General features: G+C 38.0%; 1 protein-coding gene across 1 annotated transcript in view; it reads left to right on the top strand.

The window, feature by feature from the left end:
• Positions 1–25,738, top strand: part of LOC108575991 (lachesin-like) — a gene marked incomplete at its 3' end in the record, with an annotated part of 73,462 nt that extends 47,724 nt beyond the window's left edge. The window contains exons 3-4 of the mRNA XM_017938934.1: positions 24,147–24,203; positions 25,652–25,738. Coding sequence (XP_017794423.1) covers positions 24,147–24,203; positions 25,652–25,738 — 144 coding nt within the window. The remainder of the gene's footprint in view (positions 1–24,146; positions 24,204–25,651) is intronic.
• Positions 25,739–26,647: the final 909 nt, after the last annotated feature.

Here is a 26,647-nt window from a genome sequence, read left to right as displayed (position 1 = left end):
CCCCACCCCAAGGGGTGCGTCTCCTTCTCTCAGCACGCGACTATTTTAACCTCCCTTAACCATCTATCCACGCCCTTAGTCCGTCGAGCAATGCCTTTCAACGGGTAAAGTGGGTTTCACCGTTTCCCGGCACTGATAATCCGTACAGATTCAACTTTTTGGAGTGCTTACGAGGTGTTCGGTTGTGGGATCAACTTTCATTTAGGATAACGTTGGGATAAGTACATTTTATGCGTGTGTAATCATGTTCGTAGGTATTAGGAGACTTACTGAATGTGAAACAAACGTAAGCAGTCATTAGAATCTCGTAATAGAGGCTTGGCTAAGAGTATTAGGTACTCCATAAAGTATGAATTAATTTGAATTTACTTTTAACGAATTTTGATCAATTTAAAAATATTTTTGTATTAGGAGGAAATTGAACTATTTAAATATGAAAGCAATTACGTTTTATTAATTTTGTCAATGTTTCACCACATTTGCAAACTTTTCACAATCATAGCAATTTTTTTCTGACTTTTACTCAATTAAAAAAAAAAAGAATTAACTTGCGTTGATCACTCAGTTCACTCTCTTTTGGCATATTTCAAAAAAACTGTCTCACTTTCAAAATATTAACAGCATAATAAAGGCAAGTTAATGTATGGATTGCTCAGTTGTTTTATGGCCCGCTATAAAATTTGAAAAAATTATTTTAATCTTTTCTAAGTGTATTTTTTAAATTACATTACCTAAGCACAGATGAAATGATATTTTTAAATCGTTACACTTTATACATTGCTTAAAACTACTCGGCAATGTGCACATTGCTTAGGCAGAGTATACATAGCCTGAACTTTACGCTTTACCTGTAGCATACACTTGTGAAATACTGAACTAAGTGGTTGATCGATGTTACATGGATTCAATAAAGGTGTAAATATTCGTTGATTTAGATTCATCGACTGGCAAAAGTCTCAGTTTAATCCTAGAAATTCAACGACTCTTCCTCAGCAAATATGCATAAATCTAAAATAAGAATTACCAAAAGTGTCATAAATCCGCTCAATTTTTTTGCAAATACCTTACATCACCCTGCTAACCGAGTCACTCTATATAAACAAATTACTATATTATACGTATATCGACACCGGTGAACACGTCAGAAAGCATCGGTACCTATCATCGAACCATCCGAATTCCAATAAACCTCCCTCTAATACCCATTACCGAAGCCACAACGCAACGATCAAATTCGTGCCACAAATCCTGCTATCTGTCCCCGACATCTTCGGCTTACACACTATCTTCGCAACGACTGCTAATAATCAGCTCGTGCAGGCAGCTGCGGTAGCTTCCTGTCGCCTTCCAGCCAGAGACACCGGTGACACGTTAATAGATCGATGCGCCGTGGGGCGCGTGAATAGGGACGCGCGTCGGTAATTATCAAAGAGGGAGGTCGTCGCATCGCGAGCAAGAGATATTCGAGTAGCCGTGATAGAGATGCGCGGCAGAGGTAGAGACGGCAGGCTATGCTAGTCGCCAGTGTGTGCACCACGACGACGATGTCTATCCGTTAATTGGATCAAACGAGCGACTATCTTCGCTCGATATGTCAGCGGGGGATTCTCCGTTACGAGTAATTACAGACGGTAGCAGAGGGCATTTACAAAAGGCACCGACGGGCCCGAGCATTGTTCCAGAGATATTCGATTAGCCATTCCGCGGGCAACGACGATGGCAATTTCCCGGTTTGTTCCATCTCGCGTGCGCGAGGGCCGCTGATTCGATGATGACGCCCGGCCAAATTATTTCCTGCCCCCGAAAACCGGTCGAAACTGTTCCAGCACGGTCGGGTTAACGATCGCGGCCGCCGCGCCGTCCTATTGCGGGATCATCGGTCCTGGGAATTATGCTTTCCGATTGGGACGAAGTGGAAAATTAGGTGGTTTGATGGTTTACCCCTCTGAAATGAAGGTTTCACGATGCCTTTGCGGGGTTAGATGCTAATGCCTGATGGAAAGCAGGATTTGAGAAGGGTCTGTGAAAAGTTTAATACTTCGGATCGAGAGTGGTCGAGTTTGCGGTTGTTAGTTGGGGAATGTTTGTTTGTTGAATGGCAAGGTTTTTCTTCTCTTCCGAGGTATCGCGATGGAATGAAATGTGTGAATGAGTTTCGTTTGGTGATTGTTTTTATTTTTTTATTAAAATTGAAATTTACGACAAGTTTGTGTTATAAGTTTTATTTGATGATTGGCTTTTTTATGAAAATCGAAATTTACGTCAAATTTGTATTTTTGGTATTTCTACTATGAGCTTCATTTGGCGATTGGTTTTCTTGTCAAAATCGAAATTTATGTCAAGTTTGTATTCTGGCTATTTGTATTATAAGTTTTGTTTAGTAATTGGTTTTCTTATAAAAATTGAAATTTACGTCAAGTTTGTATATTAGGTATTTTTTATTATGAGTTTCGTTTGGTGATTGTTTTTATTTTTTTATTAAAATTGAAATTTGCGACAAGTTTGTTTTATAAGTTTTATTTGATGATTGGTTTTTTTATGAAAATCGAAATTTACGTCAAGTTTGTATTTTTGGTATTTCTACTATGAGCTTCATTTGGCGATTGGTTTTCTTGTAAAAATCGAAATTTACGTCAAGTTTGTATTTTTGGTATTTCTACTATGAGCTTCATTTGGCGATTGGTTTTCTTGTAAAAATCGAAATTTATGTCAAGTTCGTATTTTGGGTATTCATATTTCAAGTTTCGTTCGGTGATTGTTCTTCTTTTTATAAAAATTGAAATTTACGTCAAGTTCGTATTATGGATATTTCTGTTGTGAGCTCCTTTGGTCATTGATTTTCTTATAAAAATCGAAATTTACACCGAGTTTGTATCTCAGATAGTGATATATTCAGCAATAACGAAGATTAGATTAAGAACCTCCATTAATAAATGATTTCTGAATTGGACTAATTACATATCATCGTACTTAATTGCTATATCAAGCTCTAAATTTATATTTTACACTTTCTTCCTAACTTCCTAAAAATAAGCAAAGGTTGTCTTTTTTAAATTGACCTAACCCAGATATACTAAGCACCTGAAAATTATCATGTAATTATAACAAGTTTCGTGTTGTTAATAATTAAACTGTAAGTAAAATTTGGTATGTCCTAGTTTTAGATAAAAGATTTATGAAACCGTTTCAATTATCTATTTCCATGAAATGGTAGATCGTTGAAGATGCATCGAGATTAGAACGGAACAAATGCTTTCACAGATTGCTCGCAATTGGCAATTTTTCCACTATCACGTCTCTATAGATAGACGACAGTAAATTGAATTGTTTCCCGCTGGCGCGTTAAACGATCGTAATTGGTCCCCGAAGCGTATCATTTGGAATTGGTTTCAGTAGTGCCTCGTCAACATTCTTCGATTAATACACTCGTTCTGATTGATACAACATTTAGCGGTACAAATAGGGAATGCGAATAAAACCGTGGGACAAAAGCAAGTAGATTTAAATAGAAATTCAGCGTTATTTAATCCTCGCGTAAAAATGGAACGTTACATTTGTCAGTGCATTTAAATATTATAATTCGCAATAATTCACATTAACTGTGAGTTCATGAATATGAAATTTTCTGCTACCCAATTCACGTTTAATAAATCAAACTTTAACGTTAAAATTAGCCTTCGAATTAGAATTTGTATGCAATTGAAGGAAAAATAAATTTTACCCAATGAATGTTCTGTTTTACAAGTGTACCGTGAAATACAAAGACAAAAAGAAATCATGAGTGCAGAATACTGCACTGAAATTACTTCAAATCTCTTATCTTTAATATAAATTTGACGTATTTAATTATTTTCTATTAAACGAGTATTCGTAACTAGCGAACAAGCGTTGAAACAGTGTTCAATCCCAAACGAAAAAGATTCTTGAGAGATTTCCACCGTAAAACAGGATTCTTTGTAACGACACGTCTGCAAAAACGCGACTCGGAGTAAAACGCGAGCGTACAAAACAATTGTAGAACGCGGTAACACGTCAACCATAAAACGCGATATCACGAACTCGGGATTTCAACGAGGCTTAAGTAGTGATTAATTTCATAATAGCCAGCGCCTCGTACATTGTCGCGAACGAGTGTAAGCGGAACTTACAACTCCGTGAAATTCGTAAAAGGATTGCGGTGTACGGAACGAAAGACAAAGTGCCTTTTTAACTGTTTCAAAAAAGGTAATCTCCTAAATGTACTCCCGTCTACAAGCTATTAAACACTTCGTGCATTTAGAATAAGAGAAACTCACTTTAGAGCTACCAAGTGAAGCTAATACTTCGATACCTGTAGATTATACCTGCGATCTTTAATCCTTTTTATCTCGTAGCACACTTAAAGTATTTTCTAAAATTCTGCGATATACCAAAAAGTGTATCATATTTTGTCGCCGTTCTGACAAGAAAGTATACATTTCTGACTGATTTATAAAAAATAGAATATTTTTTCCCTTAATTTTTTAACCCTTTTTATCCCGTAGCACGCTTAAACTAATTTCGAAAATTCTGCGATATGCCAAAAAATATATCGTATTTCTTCGTCGTTCTGACAAAAAAGTGGACATTTCTGAACGATTTATAAAAAAAAGAATACTTTTTTCCGTTAATTTTTCAACCTTCGTAGCTTGTATTAAAAAATCTTGTATTGAAAATCAGTGGGATATACTGTCGTTACGGATCGCAATATGGTCGTCGCGAAACCTATGTTGTCCTTCTTTTTGAGTTAAACCACTCGAGGAATTTACTCGGGATACGGGATTTAGGTAGTGCACGGGAAGCGTTGAGAAATAATGCACGAGAGAGTTAACTATTATAATATTTTGTGTATTTTTGTTAATGTATGACTGTGAATGCAATGGTGTTCTTTTATTAACTATTGCTATTTCGCTATTGGTGTAAGAGTGTATGTGGAGGTGGATGTGTGTTTTCCTGATTGGTGTAGCTATTTTCTTACGGTTGTGGTTAGGTTAGGTAATGGAGAGAGAAGTTTGGATCTTTTTTAAGTTATAAATTGTCCAAGGATTTCTGGAAATGGATTACCGGGACAGATGTTAAGAAATAACAATATTTGCAATTGCTCGCCCATGCGGTGAAAAGCTGGCCAAAAGTCCTACCTTTGGAATATTGTTTTATAGTGAGTTGCGCTGGAGTACGAACTTTCGTCGGTTTCTTTTATTGCGCTAAGAGGTTTACCTCTGTCTGTTACGCATGTGACACAATAAAGAGAGCTAGAAATCTGACTGAAAATCCATTAGAACAAGCACTTCCTTAACCCCTTCACGTATAATTACTTTTCCTGACTGTGCATCTAAGCGTCAGCCATTTACCGTTTTAGTACAATATTAAGTAAGAAAAGCTCATGTATTACAGATTAATGAAATTTTGCAATCTTCAGTTTAATAAATGAAACGGAAAATTGGAATTGAAATTCATTTGTCTTACTGATATAACTGTTTTTATCAGATCTCGACCAGAATCTGTGGCAAGAGTCTAATTCGTTATCATACGTAAGGGGCCAGAAAACAATCGTTATCATACGTAAGGGGCCAGAAACTAGCAAACGTCCAATTAACCCTAGTGCGTTCTTTCGTTCGACTGTACACTTGAGGTTTTTGGGTCTTTTTTGACCCAAAGGTCTTAGGTGTAACAATTTTTGATAGCAGCGCGCCATATTAACTTAGGTAATGAACTTTCGATGTAATGTTAAGGGAACGTAAATTTGATAACAGCAAAAGTAATTAAAAAGATAAGAAGGAGATGGGTCAAAAAAGACCCGAAGACCGCTCTAGGGTTAAAATAGCATTACTGCGAACGGTACACTCATAATCAACCCAAAACTATGCACATATGTACACACGTAGCATCTCTATTTTCGAACATTATGGAAAAGCTAGTGTCTCTCAGCAAACATAAACTGCTTCACCCACTGTGAGTTACGAAACCTGGATGGCGTAGAAAATACGCGCGAAGAACTTTAGATTCCACTTAACAGGATGATTCTTCGGCAAAAACATCGTTCGGTAATTTGAATTATTGCTTCGCGAAACCTCCTCGTAATCTGATTCGTACCGGCGGCAGGGGAAATTTGTTTGGCGTTGCAAGCCAAAACGGCGGTGAATAACAGAGTACGAAGAGGACAGAGCGGAGAGTCGTGATAGTAGGGGGGAACAGAGAAAAAGGGGGGCAAATTTCATCGGCGTGCCCGATAAAAACCGAGTTCCCGCACACGTACAAGGATAATGCAGTTTTATGAGTTCGCGGCGGTACGTATGATAAAGCGCGGATAAAAGTGATAAATGTATGGCTTTTTATTAGTGGACCCAACCGCCAGTTGCCAGGATGATACAGTTCCCTGTCGTGGACCGGATATTTATCGTACTTATTGAAATGTTAGGAAGTCCTCTGGTTCGTTGAGCTTTCCCTTAAGAGAAGTTCCTTTTTTTCTTTCAGCCGAGAGTCGTCTCAAATGGTTATCCCGAATGATAAATTTGATAAGTCGTTTGTTTGGGTCGGTAAAGACGCGAGATAACAGATTTGCATGAACTTCTTGATCTTAAATTTCTTTCGTCTTTCGAATTCGTCTTTAAACTTCTGAACGTTTTTTTCTATTCCTTTTTTTTTTTATTTTGTTTGGTAGTTTTGGTTGTTAGTGATTGAAATAAAATTTTCCTTTAGCTGGTGGTCCTCCTACTGTCTTTGTTTAGAAAAAAACCTCCAAACCTTTTTGATATATTTTAGTTAGTGTCCTTTAGAAATAATCCGACACAGGTATTTTCACGTGTTTTTCTAAGTATTGTATCATTTTTAACGCTAGAAGAGTCAGCTGGGTCAAAAATGACCCATTAGTAACTTTCCAAGTTTCCAAAGTATTTTAATTTGCAACTTTTTCTTCTCTGTTTTCTTCATATTTTGTTTCTATTTGTATCGACATGAGCCAATTTTTTCAATCACGTTTTAAATCATATTGTGGGTGACGGGAGAATAAGCGTACTCGTGCTCGCGCTTGAAATCTTTTATTTCTGACAACCCATACGAGTCGTCTGACGTCGCTCGTGCGACTTTCGGCGGTTGAATCCCCCCGCGTCGTCGGTCGGGACCCTGGCTGCCCTCGGAACGGATCTCAAGTGTCTTCCCGCTTTCCGAGGACAGCCATCCTTTATCGGCCCGCCGCGACATCGACAGCGACGAAAGACACGTCCGTTGCGTGCGTCTCGCAGTCTCGATGGTGTTTACAATGCGGCGCCGTGCGCGCTGCATGGGCCGCCACAATATGAAAATTCATTTTTGGAATATTGCTAATGGGTCACTTTTGACCCAGCTGATTCTTCCAGTGTTAAAGAAGAATTTCGTTTGTGATAGTTTAACAAGAATACAAATTACAATATTTATTCAGTCGTTGGAGATGATACTGTTAATGGATAAAATTGAAATACGATAAAACGAAATTTTTATCATTATTTCATGGTTTCTCCTTTAACGTCTTGTCTTGTATATCAACAATTTCATAATTTAACCGAGTGTATCGTTCACAGCTTTCCTGTAATATCTGTATTAATTAAATCTAAAGTTAAATTAGCTATTATTTACCACAGAAAAGCAGAAATTATTGTTAGAAAAGTCCAAAAAGCGAAGGCTTGAGTGGGCCATGTGCAGTCTTCTGCTGCGTTTCCCCCTCCTAGGGATAGTTTTGCCTCAAGGCTAAGAAAGGCCATATTGTCAAGGGGGTCCTCTTGACTAGGTTTTTGAGGAAGGACAGAATTGTATCAGCACTCGTGCAGTATAGTTCAAAATACAAGGATTCACTCTCTTTAACCGCCCACGTTTATATTTTATTCCACCGCTCACCACCGTTATCCTGACCGTTTTTACCTTACATTATTGTGCGAGCATAACATTTCTGAAGCTTATTAATGCATTTGTTGTATAAATGGAATACTATCCTTTGTTGGTTTCGTGGTAGCATAAATACGTGAAATATTGTGCTACAGATTAATAAGACACAGCTATTTAATTACTATAATTAATTTCGAAATTTATGCAGAATTTATGCAAACACGTGAATACTGAAATTTATTTAATAAAATACTTTTATAATGTACAGAAAGCTTGGTAATATTTCTACATGTCCCTCGCGAATTTTTATTCGATGAAATAAACTTCTACGATGATTCGTTAGAACGTCTTCTTAAAGGGAGGAAATTAAGGCTGAGGATTAGTTGATGTAACTTTGAACGTAGCAACAATTTAGTATGTTGAGAGAATTGGGTAGAAGTCCAGAATACACGAAAGTACCCAAGTGCTTCTACTACCACGAGCACAATTAAAATGTTTTACTGTGCACGAGTGTACCATTGAAGCATTGTTTGCTGGAAATTTCGATGCTCGTGTATTTCAGAAAGTAAATCCGTGTGTGAAAATTCTTATTGTTAGTCGGATGCATCTCTGACAAGGTTAGATCATTTATTTGCTATATGGAAGGGGATAATTGTCGTAAGATCGTTCAATCGGTTCGCAAAGAATACTTTGAAAATTCAGAGAAAAATAATTGATTGTGAGGAGATGAAATTAAGTTAAGAAAACGGGAGAAAATTGGAAGAGTAGACACGATTGAATCATGGTAAGATCTTGAAACTAGAGATAAATTTTCGAATAAAATTTAAACAAAATTTGAACAAACAAAAATTGTTCAATCTGTTCCCAAAGACTACTTTGCAAACTCCGAGAAAAATAATTGAACGTAAGGAGATAAAATTAAGTTTAAAAACAGCAGAAATTTGCTGTAGGAATAAACACTTTACTTTCGATTCTAAATTATAATTGATCTACGTATATCAGGAATCAATTAATATCCCAAAACCAAAGATAAATTTTCAAATAAAATTCAAACAAAATTTGAGCAAAAAAAATTGTCCAATCTTTTCCGAAAGAATACTTTCCAAACTCAGAGAAAAACAACTGAACGTAACGAGACAAAATCAACTTGAAAGAAGCAAGATAAGTTCACTACAAGAATAAACACGATAACATCTGAAAACCAGAGATAAATTCTCGAATAAAATTCACTCGCTCTATAGACATCATTTATACATACTCGTTCTTTGTACCCTCTAAAGACTCCCTAAGATATTAAATTTTCTCAAACATCCTAAGATGAAGAACCCAGAAGACAAGTAAGGGAAGCTTGCACATTTTTCAGCTTAAATTGAGAGCCCTCCTCGAGCACGTCGCATATTTCTCCTCCTTCGCTTGATTACAGCACAATTTAATTCCTAATTTATATTCACTTATAGTATCATCCGACTCTATCACACGCACGGATACACTTCGTTCACCACGTCTCAACGATAACTGCTAAATCCTACTCTTCCCAAATTCTGGACACCCTGCAATAACGCATGTAGCAACAATAAAGACATTTGGAGGAAAAGGAAAAGGTTTTCATTCACTTCCACTTTCGGTGTATTAGTCAGCATGAATTACTAGATCTACCGACTCTATGACTTTATTGTCTACACCGCTTGCCAGCTCGTCACTCCTCTGCCAACGTCACACCTACCATCAGCTCACCTCTTCCACACCCACAATCCTTAAAGTCAAATTTCGTCAACCTCCACCAATCGTCATCTGTACTTAAAACACACCTGCAACCACACCCTCTCCGACATACCAAATATATTCTCAACCACCACCACAATTTTTCAGTTAGTACAGATACGTCACACACAACGACAACTGTTCACAATTTCCTTGTTATAGATTTACTGTTAAAACTGATTAGTTTAATTATACGATAAAAGGTAAACCTTCTCGAGATACTTTAAGGGGGTCTTCTAATGTGACGGTTTCGAAAAATCGATTTCTATTTTTTTGCATATATCGAAAGTACAACTCTTTAAGAATGTACTCCTGAAGTTTTATAGTTGTATTGAATAAAATAACGAAGTTATAGCTCGTTTAGTGTGACACATCGAGGGAGAATCTAAATTGCACTGAAAACTTTAAACGCGTTTTTCTCGGAATCATGTTTTGCAAAAACCAATCGAACTCAAATTTTGCACATGTCTTCAGAACATGTGTGGCTATGGTCGGTAGCAGAATTATGCCAAAATATACATTTTTCTGATTTTTCGAGCCTTTTAAACTAGCGGAAAACGCTGTATTTCATAGTCGCACTAAGCACATAGACATAAGGCATCATTTTGTTCGTGACGTATTGAGAGATGAGAATATAAAGTTAAATTATGTCCCAACTGGCGAGATGGTGGCCGATGTACTTACAAAAGGCCTGCCAGGTCCGAAGCATAAACAGACGTCGAAAATGTTAGGATTAAACCTTGAGATGTAAAGGTAGGATTGTAAATCGTCCCGTCTCGAGGGGAAGTGTCGTACTGAGAGCCGATCTCTCGGTATTGTAAATCGAGAGTTTGTTTAAGCGTTGAGTGCGATACGGGACTGCGTGAAGGCACTTGGGACATAGACCAGACGGCGGATCATAAAAATGGGAAAATACCCATCGCCGGCGAAAACTATGCCTGCAGTCAGTTTTCGCCGAAACATAGTACGATACACACCCTCTCCTTTAACCGTAGTTTTATATATCCTCGACCGCTCCGCCTTTTTGCTAAGCTTAAGATTCCTACATATTTTTCAACAAAGAAAATTTATAACGATTCTTCAAGGACAAGTAAATACATAGGAATAAAGCTCATGTTAAGAACTGTTACCGTACTTCTGTAATAAATTAGCAAAGAAGGCCTAAAAAACGGCCGTCACACTAGAAGACCCCCTTAAAAAGAATCACCCTTCTCCAAATCGGTTAGCGTGATTAGTTTCACGCGGATCATCGTTCTTCTTAAAATCGTCAGTAACGCGATACGCGAACGGTGCAATAACATTGCAACGTTCCTTCTTTTTTTCTCTCTCTCCCCTTTACATAGGAATAAAGCTCATGTTAAGAACTGTTACCGTACTTCTGTAATAAATTAGCAAAGAAGGCCTAAAAAAACGGCCGTCACACTAGAAGACCCCCTTAAAAAGAATCACCCTTCTCCAAATCGGTTAGCGTGATTAGTTTCACGCAGATCATCGTTCTTCTTAAAATCGTCAGTAACGCGATACGCGAACGGTGCAATAACATTGCAATGTTCCTTCTTTTTTTCTCTCTCTCCCCTCCGCCGGAGGAAGAGTAGTAGCCAAGGGACGTCGAGAAGAAGATAGGGGGATGGCTCTGGCTGGCCTGTTACAAGCAAAATGCACTAATTGGAATTAGTGCACCGGGCAATATTTGAACAGGTTCCAAGTCCGTCGCGAAGTAACGCGAGGAAGAAATTGAATGGAGCGATGGGCGGGAGGGTCGCTGATGGACCGACGAAAAAGGATGATGCTATTAGGCTAATTAAGGCGCCTTAAGATTTTAACGAGTTCACTTACCTTACCTCGACGGAACTTCGAAATAGTCGCGTGTGGCGTGTAAACTTTACTGCCGCCGAATTGTCCCCCGGCTTTTCCCTCGTTTTCCATCTCTCCCACTCTCTCCCTCTTTTTCCCATCTTACTCGCCTATCCGTCTTGTTTCCACCGCGTGAAATTTGACCGAGTACCAATCTCCTGAAAGTTTTCCAAACCGTTTTTACGGATTACTATCGATTCTATTTTTGTTGGCCGGTGTTTCGGATTAAAAGGCAGAAAGGGCGTTAATTTGGACGTTAAGTAACGGTAATGGACTAGTTATATGCGGACCGAGGTATTTCTACGGAAAGTAGATGGACATTCTAAGGTGATTACGTTTATTTTCACGATGAATCACTTTGACCCTCTCTTTTTTAAAAGAGCGTTGAATAGAGAATGAAGCGAGAGATAAAATAGACGTCTATTTTAAACCTGGCTATTTTTCGGAACTGTTTCCCCCGTGAACTTTGTTTCGTGGTGGAAATTTTGGGGTTAAGTGACCGTTGTCGATATCGCGGTAACGTGTTTTATGAAACAATGCGTTCAGTGGAGGAGAAAAATGTATAATTGAAAAGGACGTGTGTTTGCTTAATGTTATTTTCAGTAAAAAAATAACATTAACATAGTACAAAAACACTGTACAACGCACACTTTCATCCTTTTTCTATGCAAACACTGATACCGTCACTTTTTTTTCTCTTGTACTGTTATTGTTTAACCCTTTCGCTTCAAAGAACACGTATAAGCACTCATCCAATGCATACAATTTATTACATTTATGTTTGCACTTCACAAGTAAAACATCGTTGTCGACTGAAAATCAGGCAACGCCGGAGTGCACCAGATAATTAGACGACCGTGAAACAATTGGTTTTCGATCAAACGTATTCTTACTTTTATATTGTACTTTTCAAGCAGTCGAAATTTCCATATGCTAGTGTTGAACAATAACTGCTTTGTGTAGTGCACAATGAGTGCTTTTTATCTCAAGAGCGCCGCAGCGAAAGGGTTAAATGGCAATTACTTGGAATTTTCATCTTTCTTCTGATTTCTAAATGCAAAATTGAACGAAAGGGTTAAATGGCAATTACTTGGAATTTTCATCTTTTTTCTCATTTCTAAACGCAAAATTGAACGAAAGGGTTAAATGGCAATTTCTAAATACAAAACTGAGTTCTACAATAAAAAATAGATCTATGTGTATTTAAATATCAACCCAATCAAAAAAATGGACCCTTAACCCTTTCATCCCTTGACTCTTCATTTTCATAATAAAATTAATTCATAATTTTTCTTCTACATTCTGTTTTCTGATTTTCTATTTTCTGATATTTCTTCTATTTTCTAATTTTTCTTCTAATTTGTTCCTTATTTTCACTTGTAGATTATGCTCTGGCAGTTTTTTCAGAAAAATGTGACACACCCTGTGTATCTAAATTTCTGCAATGACTTACAGCGTGCTATATCGTTGAGTTCGTTTCAACAAACGCTATCATATTATGAAAAAAAAAGAAACATATACAGCACTCCGTTTAAAAAAATTAATTTGATCCTAAAATCATCCGTACTACTTCACCCGCAAAATTATCATTACTACTTAAATGTCAATAACTTGAAACTTTCATCATTTTTCACATTTCTAAATACAGAACTGAATTCTACAATAAAAAAATACATCCGTATGCATTGAAATGTCACAAGAACAAAAACAACCCTTATCACTTTTTCTCCCAAGGCTCTTCAATCGTATAAGCACCACGCAAATGTAAAGAGAAGCGTTTGGCAGGTGTTTTTACGCGCTCGAGGATACGCAAACTGATTAATCGCGCCTAATGAGGGATCGGAAAGAAACGGACGCGTTGGCTGGTCCCAATCATCAATCAGTTGGGCGAAGTTAAATGGCCGGGGACAACGGGTTTTAATATCTCCCGGGAGAAATAAAAGTTGGCGCGATAAATCAAAAGTGAAAAGTCTCTGCTCGACTGTATATATTTCTCTGTCTGTCTTTCCTCCTTTCCATCTCCTTTTCTTCTCTGTCTTTTTTTTTTTCCCACCACCCTGTTCCTCTCCTTCCCGTCTGCCACTCAGCCACGTACAAAATGGGAAGTCTTCGCTCTATTTCTCTCGGTCCCCTTTTCTCTCGCACTCGCCAGCCTTCTCTCCCGTGTCTTTCCCGTTTCTTCGTCCTTCTCGTTCACTCACAGCCTCTAATGCCTCTTCTTTCCATCGACGACTTGCAAAAGTGATAAATGAATTTTCTCCGCCTATTTATATCTATGCGTCGGGAAACGAGAGCACGTGTTACCCTTGAAATTCGATAATCCGCGCGGTAATCGTCGAGAGTGATGATTTCATACGAGCCGCACCATCGATTATCGCGCTTTGAGAACAGTGATTTTGCTAGTTTTGGTAATTAACACGTGCCACTGAACGTTCGTAGATGGAAGTGAGGATTGCATGCGTGTTAGTTGATTAGGTAGAGAATCGAGTATTTAGAGAAATAATTGTAACATTTCCGTGAGCAATAAGTTTAAATTCTTTTCTTAGAAATTTTGATATTTGGAAATGCTTGAAAGAAGGTTCATTTGTGGTGAATTTATGCTATATTGCGTGTAATGGAAATTTCATTGCTTCATTATTGAAAAATTTCTGCAAGCAATAGGTTTAAAATTTTCTCTTCGAAATTTTGATATTTGATATTTTATCTGAATAATTGTATTTAATTTGTGCTAAATTAATACTCCCTCTGTCCCATAGTAATAGTAGCAGTTGATGAATTTAATTTGTCCCATAATAATAGTAGCAAAAGAAAATAAATATAGAACGCAACATTTATTATCGAAAAACTAGATTAAATTAAGCAATAAATTAAAAATATTACTCCTAATTTTTATTTTGAGTGTTCAGACAGTTTCTGGGCTTTTCAATAACTTCGTTACTGCATTTTAAACTTGTAGGTAGGATCCCTTGGCTGCGATGCTTTGCTTTCCCTATATGCGTGAGCCTAAAATTATTGGAGCCATCGATCCCAATCGCAACTCGATCTTTGCTTGAAAACTCTCTTTTTCATCTTACTTTTACAATGGATTGATATTCAACTGAAATGAAACAGTTGATTTCGATCAGCGGATGAAATTAGAAAAATAGTTATAATTCGTGGTAATTAGGTTGACCTAAAAATGTGAAAGATGTGTCAAAACAAATGACAGATGTCATGGAACATTGATTTTGATTGAAGGCTTCGCAATTTTGCGCTACAACATATCTTACAGCTGCATTCGCAAATAATTCTCTTTTAAATATTCACTTGCTACTATTATTGTGGGACAGAGGGAGTACTATATTGCATATACTGAAAATGTCATTGCCTCATAATTGAAGAATGAAAATGAAAAGGGAAAATAATATAACGAACAATTTTCCTAAGGAAATTATTCGTTTGTGATAACGATGTTAAAAGCGAAGATGACTATGATTATACTTATTACTTTTGAATTAATTTGTACGAGTTTCATTGATTGTTCATTTTACAGGTGTCTGTAAACCTTTATTAAGGATACTAAAAATTCAGAAATTCTGTTCATGTCAACGATAAGAGTAAATAAAATTACTTTCGCCACGCTATTTTACATCACACGGTTAGAACTCCCCTTAATTTTTATTATCAAATTAAATTGAGGGGTAGATCGCATTTGGATAGAATTCACGTAACTCGCGATGCAGTTTCTGGCACATATCACACGAATGTAGGTTACCTACAAAGCACATTCTATCTCGATATTCAATTTTTACTCGCAAACAAATTATCAAAGAACAAAAATATCAAAACGTAGCTATTAATTATATTTCCTTGAAAAGTATCGATAATATTAAGTAAAATTCTGTTTCAATGAGACAAACATTTACCTAAGGTTATACCTTTAAGGATGTAAAGATTTCTCTCAAAGAAATTGTACACTTTCGCTGTAGAAATCTCTGATTCGCTGCTTAATAGAAGAACCTCCGTTATCGGTATCCTCGTTACCCCAATACTCCTCGTTTAGAACACTCCGCGATTACAGTGTTTTATTTCGCATTGAAGAAAGTTACAATTATAATCTTTACAAATATAAAACCAAACGAAGAATTGTTATTTGTATCGAATAATTTTTCACAGAATTAACAACGTAATGGAAGAATTAAAAATAAAATATGAGATGTAACGACAATTACAGTTACATACAAAAGAAAATTGGAGTTTTGAATATAAATTAAATTCTTTTGTTACACGTTAAAAAATTCAACCATCATCCAGTCTATTACTTGAGCGCGCGCTGTTTCCTTCGCAAGTTTTTCCTTTCGAAAGGAAAGCAGTTCCGTCCCTTCGTGATCGAAAACATCGCGTGATCTAAAGTACAATCATTTAGCGTGCTGTTTAATCGCGCTAATGTATCTTAAAACAAGACTACCATAAAAAGCCGTGCAATTCGTTTCACAGCACACGGTGCGCTCATCTAAATGAAGAAATCTGTGCTTGAAGAAAACGATTACCTTATCAACGTATAAAAACGAAATAAACGGACAGGGCAAGGTTAATCACCTTCGAACGATCGAGAATCTTCGAGGCAATTCTTCTCAAAATCAAACGATATAGTGGTTTTATCTGTGTAAAAGTAGAAAAGGGCGATTACAACACAGTGTAATAACGTAATATCTAAAGACAGAGATAAACAAAAGAGAAACGTTCCTTTTCGTGCCAGTCGAAAACAGAATTCGTCAAAAATCATGGATCCATTCATCGCGTATTTCCTCTACAATCTTCTTTCGAACGATCAAGAATCTTCCAATCAATTCTTCTCAAAATCAAACGATATAGTGGTTTTAGCTGTGTAAAAGTAGAAAAGGGCGATTACAACACAGGGTAATAATGTAATAATTAAAACCAGAGACAAACAAAAGAAGAACGTTCCTTTTCGCGCCAGTCGAAAATAAGAGCTGTATTTGCAACAGAATTCGTCAAAAATCATGGATCATTCGTCCCGTATTTCCTCTACATTTCCAACAGAATTCGTCAAAAATCGTGAATCATTAATCGCGTATTTCCTCTACATTTCCAACAGAATTCGTGAAAAATCATGGATCGTTCCTTCTCCGATCAAGAATCTTCAAATCAATTCGTCTCAAAATCAAACAATTCGCTGATTTTCTATTAATTTCATTCGTATGAAAGTAGAAAAGGGCGATTACAACACAGCCTAATAACCTAATACCTAAAACCAAAGACAGCCAAAGAGAAATCGAACAAAAGAAAACCGTCCCTTCTCGCTCCGCTCAAAACCAGAATCCCTCGAAAATCATGAATCACTCGTCCCACATTTCCTCCACAATCTCCCCTTCAAACCATCGAATCTACCTTTTCAATCACCACCACAAGTAATCTCAAACAACTTCGAAAATCTTCGCCAACCAGACTAACGATCGTATCGATCATTACCCGCAAAAACCGTGCAATTACGATGGTCACGACGGATAAGAAACGCGGAACAGCGTGCAATTATCCGCAATGTCTGAAATTTCTTCGAGACCAGAGGGGATAAAGAAACTGTGCACCTATCGACGATCTCGTACTTTCCAGTAAAAAAAGAAACAACCAACCGTGACATACACACAGTTAGGTGTGTCGAAATCGTAAAGTAACGTCCTCCTGTTGCGTCGCTTAGGCTTATCACGGTTCAACACGCGGCCGGTACGATCTGAGGTTGTTCGCGAAAATCGGTGCAATTTTCGCGGCCGGTTACAAAGTGGGTCGCGCGTTCGACTAAATAATACGCCGTTTAACAATTGATTTCCCCGGCGATAAAGGGGCGCTGTTAACCCAAGAACGGGACCTAGCCACCCCCGTCGTTTCAACGACGACAGAGATTCGCGAGAAGGACACGGCAAATGCCGGGGGAAAGATGATATCGCGGCCAAACTCCGTGCCCCGAACGCTCTGACATTATAGGTAATAGGTGTATGCATATTCCGTGGTAATGACGTTAGACGACGTGTCGTACGAAAATATTCTTCCGGCCTCGACATACCTACCCTCTTCCTCTTCTTCTAGCTGCCTCGGACTCGTTAATTTGTTCGCGAAACGTTCTCTGAATAATAAAACGACGGGCGGCCGTCTCTCTCTCTCTCTCTCTGTGGAAAGGGGCGGGCGAGATCGATAATCGCGACGGCTCTGGATGAAAATTAATTGAAAGCGTCGAACAGGATTTAAATAATTTCCCTCACCGCGCTCCTGGCCTGTCTACAGCGTCCGTTCGTTTTGTTGCCTTCTCCGCGCCTCTATTTGAGGATTAATGGAGAGTTTCGTTTGGTTTCGTCTCGTTTTGTAGTCCTTTTATTCCTGTCCGCCTCGGGAGGGATGATTTCAGAATGACGGAATAAGCGATTATTATGTATCGTTGAATGGGGGAAATTTTCTTAGTTGGTGCGCTTCTTAGCGGGGGGGAATGTTATTGTTTCGGATTGTGCATCGAGTATTGCGCGATGTTGAGCTAATTAGCGTGACGGTCGACGTACTTTGATTGAGAAATGTGGGTGTAGTTGAAGGAGGGAAAGAAAAAGAATTAGGTTTGTGCAAAAGTTTCTACCGCTTTTGTAAATCGACGGCACTTATTGAAATTTTCACAGTAGATATTTATACTGAATACAGTACTATTGTCTTGTTAGCATCCTTATGACAAATAATTATGAATACAATAAAAAGTAAATTCAAATTTAAAAATAAAGGGGTGGAAACTTTTGCATAGACCTAATAGATATATATATGTATATAGAGGGGGAAGAAATAAAAATTATCTTATCACCTTGAATATCTCCAAAACCATGAAAGAAAAAAATTTTAAGGTGACACTAACTCTGGAGAAGAAATGTAATTTAAATTATACAGGTTGAAAGAGGTATCTCGATCACCTCGAATATATCACTTGTTTTTGATAATATGAAAAAATGTTGAAGGAAAACATTGTTTGGTTCGAAGGGGCAAATATTATGATAAGTAGAAAATTTTTTTTAAGATCATATTTCTCGAGATTTCAAGGTCATCCGTGTTTTTTTAGACGAGAATACATATTTTTATCATTATGACGTCATAGCTGAGGTCAAGACCTATCCAGTGACGTATAATTTCGTGACCTTTACGCGCACCTTGAGTACGAAAAATTAGAAAATATTTAGGAATAGACGCGAATTATGAAATAATTATAACTGTCGCGTCGCGTTCTCCTTTGGTTATTCAAAATGTTCGCGCTCACGACTGTTACCCGCCAAATTAATCTTGGGTAACTAGTTCAAAAATTTGTCTTGCTCGGAACGTTAGCAAATTTAGAGTGCGTCACGAAAACGATTGACGACTTGTCTTAAACTCGAGTATTCGATCGCGACTCCTACTTGTATCTCGTTGAATGGCTGGAGAATGTGTTGTTCACACGAGAGACTCCTTGCGAATGTCTCTCGATTGCCGAATTTTTCTGGAGTCCGCAGTGACTCCCCCGCCAAGTGCAAGAAGGCACGCTGATTGGTTTTTCACGTACGCACAAATTACCAATCAACGTGCCCTTCCATTGCGCCCTTAGCGCGCATTTCCTTGGAAGGAGTGGAGCCCTACCCGCGGGTGCGTGGAATCCTTGCTGTCCTTCGGTGACGCGTCGGAAATTCCCGCCAGGTCAACCCTCGGCCGAATGTGCCGTTATACGCGCGTGTGGATTGACCCTTCAGAATACCTGGTTTATGACACGTCTTCGGTTATTGAGGACGCGGAAAAGTCGAAATTCTAAAGGCATTGTTCTGTAAGAAATTACTTATTTTTTCGCGGAGCCACGAAGCGTCTTTGTTCTCAAAAATAACCTTCTCGTGCGAGCGTGCCATAAACCCGGTCAACGAAGACCCCATGCGTTCCGTACCTGCGCGACGGAACAATAACAGAGAGTGTATAATACTTATACTTAGCTTAAAAATTATGAACGGCAGTGTTATAGTTAAATGGTTAACAATTATCGATTTTAATATCGAAATTATTTGTATTAAACATCGAACAGGCAGAATTGTCAGGCGAATGTCGATGAATTTGTTGAGCAGCGAACTAAAAAGACTTCGAAAATAGATTGTCCTTAATGAGCACCGCAGGCTCGGCACGTATCGAGGCACTTCTAACTCCAAGCAAGAATTCAAGCCTTATTCACCGACGAACTATTTACATCCCCTCGAGAAACACGCTAAGTAAAACAAAACGTTCTACCCCACTTTAAGGTGTAAAGCATATTTCCAACTGCAGACACGTTGTACTAGGGCTTCGAAGTTTCAAACGTAGACAGTTTCAACTTTTTGCTAATTTAACGTCAACAATCAATTCGAGGTTGATTCAACAAGTTTAATAAAGTTCGACGCTTACTGTAGATCGTTGGAAGTGTAACTACGTGATACATATGTTCAGGGAAGATCATAGGCTAATTTAATTGTGGGTTATTCTGAAATTTTCTGTTCCTTGGATTTTAACTGAAATTAAGCGTTACTTTTTATTGACATAATTTTGACAGTAAGTTCTCCTATTCTTCTTTATAATTTTGTAATTTTTCTTGATGCAAGCGATCGAATTCGTGGAAAATTAACGTAAGAGGAAGATATTTTCGAATCTTAAGCTAAACTTCTAAGTTGAAGCGAGAATAAAGTGGATCTTAAAAAATCTTAAAGTTGAATCGAAAGCTTTAACAGGGAAACTACACTAAGTACAAAATGGATGAAAATAAAAAACGGAGAAACTCTGGACAAAGGAAAATTGAGTAGCGTGCTGCCTGAGGAATTTCATAAAATAAGCTAAGCTAATATTTTAAGCTGAGGCTGAAATAAAGTGATCGATATTTACCATGACAAATTTTAAAGACGAATCGAAAGCTTTAACAGGAAAATTACACTAACTATGAAAAAGAAAATGGAGAAACTGAAGAATTTCATGAAATAAGCTAAGCTAATAATCTATGCTGAAGGTAAAATAAAGTGATCGATATTTACCATAAAAAGTCTGAAAGATGAATTGCACAAACTATAGAAAAATAAGAAACGGAGAAACTCTGGGCAAAGGAAAGCTGAGCAGCATGGTACCTGGAGGAATTTCATGAAATAGACAAGCATGGAAGTAATTTAAAGCTGATACTACAATAAAGGGGTACGGTCACATATTTGCATTATGTCCAGGCGCGTAAACACGTCTGCCAAGAAGCACACTTTGTCATCCCATCCTACTTACCTTCGGTAGCGTGCAAGTATCTGGCTGGTATGCACCTTCCACATACGGGCAATCGCTCAGCCGTCCGTGACAAATAACGATGACTTTTTCGCGGTGAACGCGTCACTGTGACAGCGGGTTAGTTTGTCCGTGTCTGACGCTGAATTCCAACCGAGTAATTTTAACGATTTTCCTCCACGATCTTTGGTCACTACCATTCAATTTCTCACGTTCCTCGATAAAAGCCACGTTTCTTCGAATCAGGGCGCGTTACGTTCTCCTTACTCAAATTACGAAAGATGGAATACGGTGTTTAAATCTGTATTTGTCGCGCATGTCTGTTTTCCAATAATACCTACTTAAAACACATTTAATTTTTTCTTCGTTTTTTTTTCTAATACTCTGTCTAGGCATGAGCAATTTAACAATTTGTAGTGTGAAAGAGAGGCTTTCGCGTATGCTCACTTCAAACGTCAACGTTAATGACGATTGAATATTTGTTGAAATTGGATACTGGAAGGTGGTGAAAGAATGATGTCACGAGTATACATAACACTTTAAATTTATTCTACAACTGTTGAATTAGAAAGACGCGTTAGACTGGTGATAATAATTTCTGTGTTGAATAGCTGATAGTTTTTTAGAATCTGTCGTCCTTTGAAGGAATTCGTGCTTAAATAATAAATGCGGACATGTGAAAATGGGAATGACGATATCTGATTGGTGGTTTTAATTTGGTAGGGGAAGCCGCCGTGACCCTCAGGTACTGCAAGTACCTTCGAGTGGCATGTGTCGGATTTTCCCCATGCCTTAACCGTAGCAGGTAATATTTTATTAGTTGCCCTGACTCGGCCAAGGTAAATAAAAATTAACACAGCCGAGGTAAAATTCTTAATCCTACTACAAAAGGGGCAATCGTTGCTATACATTCAAAGAAGGTGAAATATGCACAATGGTTTTACTTATAATTAGTTTTACGCCTTAACATACTCTATGATAATTTATACAGAGTGAGTAAAAAAATTCAAAACTTGTCCACGTGACTTCAGTGATACAAATGATCGACACTTCGAAAATCTTCTCTGATGTAAGGAAATTTATTTTATCAGCACATTTAAAGGGAAAGATACACTGTACTCCATACTGTCCGCTATTCCTTTCTTCAAAATGTACCACACAATTATACGAAAAACCCACATATGACCATTTATTTTTTCTTTTTTGCAAGTTTCATGGTACTTTGAAGTATTATATTTTCAAACATAAAAAAGAATTCGCATTTTTATTGCGGAGAGTCATCTTTTCATTCAACAGCGAAAGGGTTAATTGACGTGAAAGCCCTAGAAAGCAACTATTACAAAATTTTCTCCCAAGTCAGAAATCATCGAACACTACACAGGGTGTCCCAGCTGAAGGAGGCCACAAATATCTCCTTTGCTTTTAACGTTATGAAAAATGTTTGTAGCACAATTTAAATGATTTCCAAAGGGGAATATCGCGTAGGAGAAAGTTTTTTGTTGAAACGTGTATATTTTTCTATTGCATCTTGTAGCAGACGAGAAAACACATTTGAATATGCCTTAATCAGATGACCCTGAACACTAAAAGGGTGGATTGAAAAGCTCACGGCCTAAGTATGAAGGGTTGCAGCTAAGAATAATATGAAATTAATTGTATACTAATGTATACAGTTTCGTGTCTCTGTCGTCATTTTTCTCCCTTTTAGAGCTAGTGAAGTAGAGGTATTTTCAGTAGATGAAGTAGAGATGGACAAAATTAGAAAACGAACAGCGATCCAATACCTGAAGATAAAGGACCTCGCTTCAAAGATCATTCAAGGACCTTGCAAAAATTATTCGAAATCCTTGCGAAAATCATTCAAGGTCCTTGCGGCGATGTCCTTCGTCACCAGGTACTGGATCATTCCTCGCTTCTATTCGTCTCTTCTCCGTCGCTGTAAACACCCCTTCTTCACCAGCTGTAAAAGAGAACAAAAAACTGACACAGCCACGAAACTTCGTACGTCGGTACTAGGGCTATTACTTTTAACCGGGTGTCTGAGATACCCGGGTAGATGAAAATAACCCGATCGACCCGGGTATCTCACGAGTACTCGAATATGTACATAAAACAGTCGAAATCTCGGTGGCCACTACCGCTGGTGGTTCCCCGGGTAAACAAATGCGGATCGGTCGCGACAGCGATGCAACGATGCCGACGTGTCAAAGTGCACCTGTACCCTACACAATATTGTTTTGAAACCTCTGCCGAAACAGTCGAGGAATAATAGATATCTACTCTCAGCGGTCTCATCTCATGAGATACCCGGATAATTTCTATTTACCCGGGTACTTTCTGATTACCCGAGTATTTCACGGGTACCCGTGTATCTCTTAAGTAACAGCTCTAGTCGGTACACAAATGACCACAGATTACACCGTAAAAATTGCAAGCACCTAGCAACAGTTCTTCCTACTTAGGCCGCGAACTTTTCAATCCACCCTCGTAGTAAGACAAAAAACAAAAAGATGACAAAATGAGCAAACAAAAACTTTTTCTCAATGGTACTCTCCTTTGGATATCATTTTGTAGTATCAGGGCCTCCATACCCAACAAAGAGAAACCGACAAGGGAAAATAGTAAAGGAATTGTCGACGTAGTGCAGAAAATCCCCTTTAGGTCCCTCAAAATTTTTCCTCACTTCCTACCATTTAAATCATGCTCCACCCATTTTTCATAGCATTAAAAACAAAGGAGATACTTAAATGCCCTCCTTCCTCTGGGACACCCCATATTTCTTCCATCGACTATACATCTCTCTCTCACCCTTCCTCCTAGTCAAAGAAACACTCCGTATTCCACCTGTAGTGTAACAGAGTATTACACGAAACGTTAGAATATCCTTATAGCCACGCTTACTGGGCCAGTAGCACGGAAGTTAGCGCAGCCAGGTGCAGCTACCGCTAAATCCGCGGCGCGGACATACCTAACGGACGACGCGAGACGGAGAGCCACGCAGGACGAATGACGATATTAGGAATAATTATTCAACTATATTCACCGGGGCGACATGGATGAAGAGGAGAGAGAGAGAGAGAGAGAGAGAGAGAGGGCGATGGTACGTGGCGCGTAAAATATGATCTGGAGTTTGGTCGGCCTGGCCGGCACGGTGGCTAATACGTTTGAGGGCGAAGTTAGTAACAGGTGGCGCGATCCATAACGGTCCGTGCAGCTTCCAAGCTTGCTTTCTCTTACCAACCCTCTGTCTTTCTGTTTGCATCGTCGGTTGGTCACCAACCATCCTCTTCTTCTGAAGAGGGAGAGTTCCCTTTAAACGGGCCACGCGCCTACGTACCGTCAGGAAAGAAACTTTAATTAAAAATAAAAACTTGTTTCTTTCGTTGCAGAGTCCACGCCGCCGAGCACCAGCCCCAGCCCGTCTACCACAGAGATGCCGAAGAAAGGTGAGCTCATAAACCCACCTTAATCGCGGGGAAAATAATATTTTATCCCGCGGGCCTGGACCAGCCGGTTCGCGTGCCTTTGCATTTTCCCCGATGGAGCTTCGAGAGTCTTCCTACTCTTCGAGATGTTGGATCTTCTTTCTTCGCTTCTTTTCTTTAATACTTAGTTTAGGTTGTTGCACTTATTCTTGTTTGCGAGTTGGAGCAATTTTCTCGACGAGTGAAGAGGTTGCTTTTACTGTTTTTGACTCTTGGTTGGTTTTCGAAGAATTGAAGATTTGGGTAATTAGAAAGTGTAGATATGAACATTTATGTTTCTTCGTGTTTTATACGCAAGTCATGCTTTTGTACAGTTCTGTGGTGTAATCGTTTTTGATTTATTTTTGGTTGGTTTTGGTAGATTTGTGAATTGAAAATTTGGGTAATCGAAAAGTGTGGAAATATGAATATTTAAGTTTGTTTATTTTCTATACGCAATTCACGCTTTTCCACAGTTCTACTGTGTAATGATTTATTTTTGTGCGATCGTCGAAATTTATATTTACTTGAGAAAGTTGACATTTTTCATTTGGTAATTATTATGGAGGTTTCCTGATGTGAGCCGTGTCCTTATGGAAAAAGTATTCCGACGTTTCGTAAGCGTTACAGCTCACTTCATCAGGATTCGTGAAACACTGATAACGAAGCACACTTTTCACTTAATAGGTAATTACATATGAAAACAATTGCCAAAATTTTCCGAATCAACTGAATTAGAAAAAAGATATCGAATGTCGATTGAACAGTTTCAGCGAGAGTTGAAGAAAGGAAAGAATACAAGCTTGATACAGACTTGGTGTTGTAATACCAAAAAATGTAATCTTGTAAGAAATTATGAAAACATGTTATACGACAAAGTTGTAAGACAGTTTGTTTTAGAACACTGTTCTGTTACACAGTGTAGACGCAGCTTTACCGAAGTAGTAACATCTTCTGATCAACTAGTATTAGTGTAACACGTAAAGGAAGCACGTCCTTTAAATCGCGGAAAAATAGCCAAGACGTACTTGGAAGTAAGACTTTCCTAAGCATTATTAAAGAAGCTTGAATTTTTAATTCATTCACGTGGAAGCGAGCTAAAAATCCGAAATAAATAAATAACGTTTCGCATTATGGAAAATGTTGAAAGTATTCTTGATCTTCATTGATGTGTTTGCCTTCACTTTGCACGCGAATATCGAAAGCGGCTTAACTTCTGTCGGCTGCTTTAAGGAAAGTAATTTACTACTTCGACCATCAGTCGAATGGCCGCGATTTATTATTTATACAACGAACGTTTCAAACCGTCAACGGCCCACGTATATACGCCGGTTAAAAGAAAAAAAGGAAGTTACCGACTGAGCTTTTTAGAAATTTATTACTCGCAGAGTCCCTAGAGAAACTGTTATAAAATGCCATTTTCTGTACAGATTGGGAGCTGATGGCGGAAATGAATAACTCTGTTTATGGGAACCCAAGTTCGTTGACGATTCACAATGAGAAAAACACGAAAACAGGTGAGTCTTGTTTATGTATTAACGAAACAAATTCTAACGAGAAAATTTCTGAAAATTTCATATCAAAATATTACTGAAGGAAATTTATTTCACGCTAATTTTTTTTTTTCTTTTACTTAATTTTAACACATTACCGACCGAGCGAATTGGAATTGAACGGATGTGTCACAGATTGCTACGATGAATTCTCGAAAAACTGATAAAGAATGCCGTGCTGAGAAGATTAATAATGTACAATAGAACGATGGTTCGTTACATCGATAATATTGTGGAAGAAAATTCTTTTTAAATTGCACATGAGATTGAAATATCGTTCGGTGTAAATAATACCGTGGAAAATGGTAGATCTCTGCCATATCGGTTGGCAATGTGTCAAGTACAATGAAATTGTAATTTCTTGCCGATAGAAATTACGAGTATAGTAACGAATTTGTAGTTGAATATGTATTAAGAGTGTGACAAACGGAACGTCGGATTGGCAGATCAGACACACAGAAGTTTCGTGCGACTTGGAGAAAAGTAAATGTAAATGACAAAAAAGTTCCTCCTCTTGAAGTCTACCGGCGAAACGTATTCTCTTCAATCTTGATCTTTTTTCGAAGAACGCATCGATCACTCAGACATCTCTCGTGGGAAAGTCAGGGGAAAAGAGGAAACGAGTGCAGCGAAGCGGAAATGCAACAAAAATGTAATAACGTGATAAAGTTAGCGGCGAAATAAGGAGAAATCTGCCAGGTAGCATACTCGAGAAATCGAATTTAATTATTTCGGAAAATGTCTTCTGAATAGCTTTGAAATTCCCACTGAGAATAGTAATTCTCTTTTTACTTCGAAATAATATTCGGCTAATTTTTTCAGCCACCATTTTTCGTGACGGAATTTTACGAACTGTAGAATTTATTTCCTTGT

This window comes from Habropoda laboriosa, unplaced genomic scaffold (assembly GCF_001263275.1).
Source record: "Habropoda laboriosa isolate 0110345459 unplaced genomic scaffold, ASM126327v1 scaffold36, whole genome shotgun sequence".
NCBI classification, from domain to species: domain Eukaryota; kingdom Metazoa; phylum Arthropoda; class Insecta; order Hymenoptera; family Apidae; genus Habropoda; species Habropoda laboriosa.
This window is presented reverse-complemented; position numbering and strand designations above follow the sequence as displayed.